Raw genomic sequence first — 8,867 nt, 5'->3', positions numbered from 1 at the left:
ATTAGATCAGTCGACTTCACCTTTGATGCTGGGGCCCCCCCCCCCCTCCACGCTCCCCCGTATCTCCGTCCATGAGTAAGAGCACGACCTCCTATATAAGTAGGCTGACCATATTTCCTCGAGAGAAATACGGGACAATGGGATTCCAAATACGGGACATCGCCAATTATTGCCAAAAATGACGCCAAAACCGAACAAAGTAGCCAAATATTGTTGAAATAATGGAGAAATCACAATGGCGGGAAATGCAGCATTACTACTAATTGCAGTGGATTAAAATGAATTCCACGAAAAAAAATTTGCACCAAGACAAATGTGGGAGATTCATATACTCATTTATAGTTGCAGTTATCATAATATAATTTATAAGTTGAAAATAATTTCAATCTTTGACTTCAATAAAGAATAAAAATTCAAGTAGGCTTCGTGCAAAATACGGGAAAAACCGGGACACTTTTGCTAAAAAGTCGGGACAGCCAAAAAAACAGAAAATACCGGGACTGTCCCGGGAAATACGGGACGTATGGTCACCCTATATATAAGTTATCTAACGGCCGTATTCACCAACACAGTTTCAACTGCAATCGCAGGTTAAACGATCAGCGATCGACACGGATTGGTTAAAATCCTTAATTTAACCAATCCGTTTCGATCTTCAATCTTTCCACCTGCGATTGCAGTTGAAACTGTGTTGGTGAATACGGCCGTAAGTGGTCGTGGTAAGAGCTGCAACATCTTGACATGACTTCAAATTGAATTGGTACTCTTCTGACCATATTTCTTTGGAGAAAAATACGGGGGATTCAAGATCTCATTAAAGAAAAATACCGACGAAACTTTGTGGACGATTTCAGAAAAAGTTAAAAAAAAAGGCTTCATTTAAAAATTAGTACTACTACGATGTTTTCACACAAAAAAAAAGGTTTTATATGAAAATGAAAGTAAAACTGAAGATTAAAACTCAAACCGAAGGAGAGTAAAACTGCGCATGCGTAGTTGCTTAGTTTAATTTCAAACATTGTGCAGCCTCGTGGAAATGGCCGATTCGTCTGGTCAGCAGCAGCAGATGAAGAATTTACGGGCACGCGATACCTTTCGCATCCTCCAAGAAATGTCCAAGATACTCAACACCGGATTGGACGCCGAAACTCTCGCCATATGCGTAAGGCTGTGCGAACTCGGTGTCAATCCTGAATCGCTAGCGGCCGTCATCCAAGAGCTCAGAAGAGAAGTCGCCTCCATCAATGCTTCCGCTCCGGCTGAATAATCGAAATTCTTGTCGATTCGGTAACTATTAAATTTACCACGTTTCATAAATATTGTGTGACTGAGCTATTAAGTGGCCGAGCTTACCTCAAAATAAGTTATAATCTATCCCGCTTATGACGTACCCACTTGTAATGTTTTCCCCGCGCTCAGTATCACGTATTTTCGTGATCCCAACCAATTCTCATTAGCATTTCGCGCTTACAACGTTTTGTGTTCCCGTTTATCTAAAAAAATCCCCGTCATAAAACGCTGTAAGCGGGAAAATGCTTTTAACGGGAAATGTTAATTAGAATTTGTTGGGATCACGAAACTTATTTGGCAACAGCTTCGGTATACGGGACACGCCAAGTTGGCTACTTTTTTTAGCCAAAAAAGTAGATGTTGGCCAAACATCTGACGCCCCAATGAGAAGTCGCCAAGGCCATTAAGCCGGGTTTTCCTAGGAAAAGGTTTTGTACGGTGTGCTCAGTGTGAAATCGCTAATTGGTTAAAAACCTGAAATTCATGTTTTTTAACCAATCAGCGTTTAACGGTGCAGGCAACCTGCTCCTAGGAAAACCCGGCTTTAGACACTAATAAGGGGCAGCTTGGCGATTTTCGGTGCCAAACATGTCCGACGACCCGATCAAAATTCGCCAAGGCCGTCAGACACATTACAGGCGCCGATAAAAAAAATCTCCAGCATAAAAAACGGAAACCAACAAGTACATAATTACCAAATATAATAGTAATAATGTTCCGGGATATGCCAATTTGGTAAATTTTTTCCTATGGTAAGTCACCAACGCCATCATAATTGCTTTGGGTTGTCGTTGTTCTCTAGGTGGCGCTAGTTGTTTTTAGCGTGTCTTTCAAACTTTTGAACAGACATTTTGTCATTTTTGTTCCAAGCGTTAGGATTAACTGTTGTCGTCAAATATCGTTCCTAATTATTTTTTAGGGCATAGAAGTCTCTCTCGATTCAGTCATTAAAAATGTGTGGGATTAAAACTCCTAATATAACAGGTAGTATGATAAAAAAGTAATAAAAACGGAAATGTTAAAGATATGACCCGAGAGGGAATGATATCCGAAAAAAAATAATCCAACACTGACATAACCTAATGATAAGAATAATCCATGGCTACTGACATGCTGGAGAAAAGAACAAAATGGAACAGCTGTTTCAAATTTCAAGAGACGCGGTTAAACAAAGGAGGAACCCATTTGAAAATCCTGCGGAACTAGCTCCACCTGCAGAACAGAGCATTCTAGAAAGCCAGAGAGGAAACAACTATCACCACCTGTATAGAAAGTTCCAGGAAAAACGAGAGATATGGCAACCTTGCTCCATTATGTTGGCCCAACTTATCATTGGGCCATCCAAAAAAAGTCTTCAAGGGAACTGGCAGATTATACTATAGCTGTTCTCTCAACTTTTTTTGCCTATGGAGAACCATATTTTCCTGTGCACCCTGTCTTAACCACGACATCCCTGCATCCAAGAGCTACTTATTGAATTTATTTGAGAACGGCTATAGTATAATTCCTTTTCGGGATGTTCTGGCAATTTTTCTTTGCCGCGATAAAACATCTGGAAGCATGATGAGATTTCACTAAGAGTGAAACAGTCATATTTTCGGATATCTTTCTTGCCAAAGACACATCACCAAAAAAGGATAACACTATGGCGGTTAGAATGAAAAAATTACGAGATAAAGGAACGACAAAAACAATAACATTCTCGGACTAAATAAACCATGGAGCAAAATGTTAGGGAACAAATTATTCCCAAAGAATCTACCTGGAAAAAAGGACAGTTTCATTCATTTTTTATTCCTTAAAATGACTTTATAAGCATGGTGTAAATTGATGAAAATTTCGGGTTCGAAGATCATGATCCGCTTGAGTTAGTTGAGGATGTCTATTTGAGAACTAACTCAAATGGATGACAGCCTTCGAACCCGAACAAACAATTTTCATTAAATGATGACCGCGAAAACCTTATCAACTATGGTGTAAATTGTTGGCATTGCGTGGAATCAAAAAAATAAAATTTCATTTTCGGGAGGAAAAAACAAAATTTGCCACAAAAAATGTCTAACCAGAAACAAGTATTCATAGGCTTGGAAAGAAAAAAAGGAATTACAGTCGATCCCGCTTATAATGGTCCCACTTAGAACGTTTCCACTTTGGTGCAACTTACGTTCATGGTCCCAACTTTTAATTCTCATTAAGCTTTCCTGTTTGCAGTGTTTTCCCGATTTGAAAAATTTTTCCTGATGGTTTTTTTTTAAATTTTATATGTGGGATCCCCACGGCCAGGGACGTCTGACGAGCATCATGGGTCCCTCGGCCAATTGATGTTTTTGAGGTCCCACCTTGTTAATTCTAGAAAATTTCAACCAGATTTCATTTTTGTGGGACCTCTCTTTTGAGGCTGCGGCTGGGTGGGCGCATGCACTAAGATGGCACTGGGATTGCACCCACAGCAGGATTCTTAACCTATAGGTTGCGACCAAAACTTGGGTCACTGGGGCTTTCAAGGTGGATTGTTTAGATCAGCGGTTCTCAACCTTTTTTGACTCGTGGAGCTCTTTTCAGTGTATCATTTCTATGGCGGAGCCCTGTTTGACTCGAGGAGCCCTTTTTTGTACATAATTTTTATGGCAGAACCTCGTAGGCCTCTCTTATTTACTTATCTACCAAATTTACTGATTCATTTTATTTTCCTCGAGTCGCCACGGAGCACCGATTGAGAACCGCTGGTTTAGATCAATTAACAACCAGCAACTCTTGAGCTATGGATCACAAACCAAACTTGATTCATGAGGGCTTCTGAGATGGGTTGTACAAATACACTTACAACCAGGGACTCTAGAGTTATCGGGCACAACCCAAACTTGATTCGGGAGGGGGGGGGGGTCCAAGACAGGTCATACAAATCTACTTGCAGCCGGGATTATTGAGCAATGGGTCACACGCTGAAATTGATTCTTGGGGGCTTCCTAGATGAGTCGTACAAATCCAGTTTAGTTAAAAATGCATCGCTGGTTTTATCAATTTAAATTGGTAGAACCACCAAAAAATGAATAGTCCTACCCATGGGTTGCAAAGCTTATCTTGTTATTTATTTTGGTTTGCTTCTGAAAAAGCTTAATAACCCCTGCCCTGCTGGTATACGACAGCTGTTTCTTTGTCAGTCAAATATTTTGGTGCACGAAAGTTTTGTTTTTATCTAGCCTAAGTAGTCGTAAGGCTCAATTAAATTGAGCAAGTTTATATATATATATATTAGCTATTCGAAGGTTTTGACCTATGTCTCAGCCTTATGTCAGTTTTTGTTACTTTTTCATGGCACTTTCACAAAAAAATCTTCAAATTTCAGGCAGTACCTAGAGCAAATAAAACAATTTTCCGTAAGACTTAATTTTTTTAAATTAATGATAACTGAATTGAAATCCTGAGGACATCACAAAATTATCAGAAATTACGTCAACATGTTTGCCCAGCATGGGGAGGTCCCCATATCTCCGAAAAGTCAATTACCTTGGATGGATTTTGTCAGGGGAGAAGGAATGCTTGGTGCCTATAAAATTTTTCAGGTGTCTAAATTATTTTCAATTTGTCCAAGCCCTGTATTAAATATTTCTTTTCAAAGAAAATAATGTGTACTTTTTTTTTACAGGTTTCAAATGCGCTTTGAGGTTGATTTGACTCGATGGTTTCATCCCTGGAATCTGTGTTGCCTGCGTCCCAAAAAGGAATTATCTAGTCATGCATTCAGATATCTCGCATTCTTCATTGAATTTCTGTAAGATGTCGATTTGATTGGGTTCATGTGTTTCTGTTGACATCCTCAAGTACTTTTATCACAAAAGGTGGAAAGCATTGCGAAATGCATTTTCTTAAAAATATGTCATGAAAGTGATGTATTATAAATACCCAAGTTCATTTCATAAAAAGTTTAAGTAGATATATTGTCTTTTGTATTGGTATCTTATCTTCATTTTTAACCTTATGATAAATCATTGTGTTGAAAAAAATGCTAATGCATCATTTCAAGATGAATGCATTTAGTTTAACATTCTGGGGATCTGAAGAATAGTGTGAAAAGTTTCAGATGATATATAGTTAACTGTTCCTTGTAAAAACACCTTTTAGGAAGGAAACAGTTCGCGGGAGGGGTATCTAGGGGAGATTTAGCTATTATTGCATAGCTGCCAAGTCTCCTGTATTTTCCTGGAGGTTCTGAATTTCTATCCCATCTCCCAGAAAAATTCTTACAGCTCCCGAATTCTGACCCCGATTGTGAAAAATTCCTACTTTCGGTGTGGGAATTATTTTCAAACAATTTTCCTGAAAAAAAAGACACATTTTTAATCCCTGAATGACATCACAACTATAATGAAGATTGTTGCAATTGTGTCAAATAGTAAAAAAGACTTTAAAAAGTTATACTCGTGTATAACTCGAGTTTTTAATTGAAAAATTTGTTCCTTAATTTGGGGGATCAGTTTATACACAGGTCAGTTTTTGAGGAAAAAATATTGATTCCCACTTTATATACCAAATCACATAGCTACATGGCCTGTGCACGGCACGGCTATTTTGAAGATCTGTGGCGTCACTAAATCAGTAGAGTAATTTTTGTAGCAAGCATCGTGAATCAATAGTGATTTTTGAAGCATCATGAATCAATAGTGATTTTTGAACCTTACAGAACTGATGATCACCCCTCTGTGTTTACCATCCACTTCAAGGCAACATTCTGTATATACATTTTAATTGATGTTATGTATGTTATCTTTCTTGCATGGCTCAAAAATGTATTCTTGCTTTCGGGATATTTTTGTTGGGTTTTTGACAAGCTCTTGCTTGGAAGAAAAATGAAGTTTTTTCTTTTGCAAAGTTTCCATGTTTTCCAGGTATTTGTCGCAGACCTGAAAGGATGAGCTGGTCTTGCTTGCGTGGGAGGGTGTTTGAGCTACACACCTTAAGAGGGTGGCACAAACAGCCTTCCATGTCAGTTGGATCAGAGTTTCTGCTGTGAACATTTAACATGAGAAGAAAAAGTGGTATTATTTCTTGCCAATGACATTATATATTTCATTTTATATGTGTAATTTTTAATGCTTTGTTGGACAGCAGAACATTTACTGTGCATCATGATCAGGACTTGACGAATCCTATTCTTTGGCACCTAATTCTTTTCATGTATGGTAACTAGATAGACGTCTAAGGATAGTACAAAATTTATCGGATATTATGTCAGCATGTCTGTTAGCTTGGAAAGGGGGTACCAAATCCCCGACATATCAAAGAATACATTATTTTTTAGACCAATTTTGTAGGGAAAAGAAATGCTTGGCACCTTTGAAATTTCGCTAGTGCTTTAATTCTTTTTTTATTAGTCAAGCCCTGAGAGATAATAATTTTAAAAAATAATTTTTCCATGCTTTAAAATTGTTGCTGGGACATTTTTCACCTATGCTTTCCATATCCAGAGTTGCTTACTTTTTCCGGATTCAGCCCGGTAATGCCAGATTTCATGACATTCTCAGGCTTCCAGATTATGAATTTATATTGGCAGTTTTCAATTATCGTCATCATCTTAAAAATAACAAAAGCAGGAAAAAAAGGGGAAACGAAATATATTGAGTTTGCTATTTTTTGCTGTTAATTTTTATTTTTAAAAAACGGAACCCCCATCCCTATTACATAGCTGCCAATGCTTCCGATTTTTCAGCCTTATTAAAATCTTCTGGTCGGTAATCAGATTTTTCCAATTTTTCATATCTTCATAGAATAATCCCTGAAAGTCCTCAAATTGTGCTATGTTTGAATAGAAAATCCCGAAAGGAAATACTGTTCCAGTTCTTACAATTTCAGGCTTACCCTGGTTTCTCAGGAAAAATATGGGGCAATAAGGATTTCAAGTACCTGTCACTCAGTGATGCTGATGATGTCTATTTGAAAAGCCTCATTGGCTGCTGACCATTTTTCCTCTATGTGTTACTACGCTGGCCATATTTCATAGCGGAAATTACAAGAAATCTATGTATATACTATAAAATACGGGACATTGCCAGTTGTGGGCAAAGTTCTCAATTTATTGCTGAAAATTGTCAAGGGGCAGGAAATTGAAGGCTTTTACAAATCTTGGTCAATCATAATGAGATGGAAAAAAAATAGGGCAAATGTTCAAATTCATGGAAACATTGTTAAAAAAAACGACGTTTCTTTAGAATAGTCAGTTGTATTTTTCGTTATCATTTGTTGCCATGTTTTGTGAAATATGGTCACCTTATGCATTACTTCTTATTTTGATTCTTATACCCATAAAAAATTTTAAACATTCAAAGGCACATTTGCTGGATTTTTAAGTAAATTTGCCAGATTTTCATAGAAAGTTACAGGATTTTTACCTTCTGGAGGTTGGCGGGTCTGTATATCATTTATTCTGGTCAAGTAAAATATAATCCTTTTTTTGCGATTAAGTAGGTGCTATCATATGTTATCAGGGTCTGTTTTCGCATGAGTAAACAGGTGGGGTCCAGGTATCGGCTGCCTTTTGTATTATAGGCATGGGTTCCTCTCCAAAAAATGCTATATATTTAAGGGATCCAATTTTTTTTTTTTTTGCCCAAGACTCAGTGCCCAGGACCTGTTTCTCATTAGTCTATGTGCAACCTCAAAACTAAAATTCCAAATTTGAGAGGAGATTTTGAATTAGGTATATTTCTTCTGGAGTTTTTGTCAGGGAAATGATCAAGCAGATTTTGCATGACAAAACTGGGAACCCTGCTTGGCAACTTAATATTTGGTTAACTACTTAATTACTTAACCTGTGTAAATGGGCCGTAAGGAGACAGAAGGTTGAAAGAAAAAAGATCAAGAAAGTATATCAAGTGACCAGGCATGGATCCTCGTGTCTTGATGGGGAACAAAAAAGCAATATGGGAAAATAATGATTTTGCCTCATGAAATACAGGACATATGGTCATTATGTAACTTTTACACTCACCAAGTCATTTCTCTTCCTAAAATACATGGAGGAAGGACCTGGATCGGGGGTTAGCAAGTTATTGACTTTCACCATGGTTCAAACTGTTTCACTGGAAGCGACAAATACTGCTTATAATAAGAATTTCTGTTGAAATACATATATTTATTGCATGTAATGCATGTGTGTTTAAACAGTATGGCTAAACTAGTTGTCTGGCTAAGCTAGGGGTCAAGATGAATTCTTTGAGGGAACTTGATGGGTCAAGAGGTAAGATGCTATTACAGGATTTACAGTACCGCCCAGAGTGGGGGGGGGGGGGTTATATTCGAGAAGCTAGCCACACTTAAAATAAGACAATCACAAATATTTTTTATAGGCATTGTATAAGATTTTATCTGTACATATATATATATATATATATATATATATACTCTTCAGTTTTTATAATAGCATTTTTTATTGGGTTGCTGTATTTTAGAAATATATGCATCCATATATATATGACATCTTTTTTTCTCAGCCACCTCGTTGGTCATTTTGCCCTGTACTTGTATTTTTGCCAGGTAGAGGGAAGGCCAAACATGATTTTGCCATTCCTATAAGTGTTCCC

The 8,867-nt window shown here is 37.5% G+C and overlaps 1 protein-coding gene across 1 annotated transcript; it reads left to right on the top strand.

The window, feature by feature from the left end:
* The first annotated feature begins 1,004 nt into the window (after positions 1 to 1,004).
* Positions 1,005 to 5,224, top strand: Mzt1 (Mitotic spindle organizing protein 1). The gene is made up of 2 exons (XM_089231835.1): positions 1,005 to 1,287; positions 4,937 to 5,224. Exon 1 carries the CDS (start codon positions 1,037 to 1,039, stop codon positions 1,265 to 1,267), a length of 231 nt encoding a protein of 76 aa, XP_089087961.1. The 5' UTR covers positions 1,005 to 1,036; the 3' UTR covers positions 1,268 to 1,287; positions 4,937 to 5,224.
* Positions 5,225 to 8,867: the final 3,643 nt, after the last annotated feature.

The sequence above is a fragment of the Pholcus phalangioides genome, unplaced genomic scaffold (genome assembly GCF_987345545.1).
Source record: "Pholcus phalangioides strain wild (caught in Gottingen) unplaced genomic scaffold, Ppha-v1.0 ptg000004l_1, whole genome shotgun sequence".
Taxonomy (NCBI): domain Eukaryota; kingdom Metazoa; phylum Arthropoda; class Arachnida; order Araneae; family Pholcidae; genus Pholcus; species Pholcus phalangioides.
This window is presented reverse-complemented; position numbering and strand designations above follow the sequence as displayed.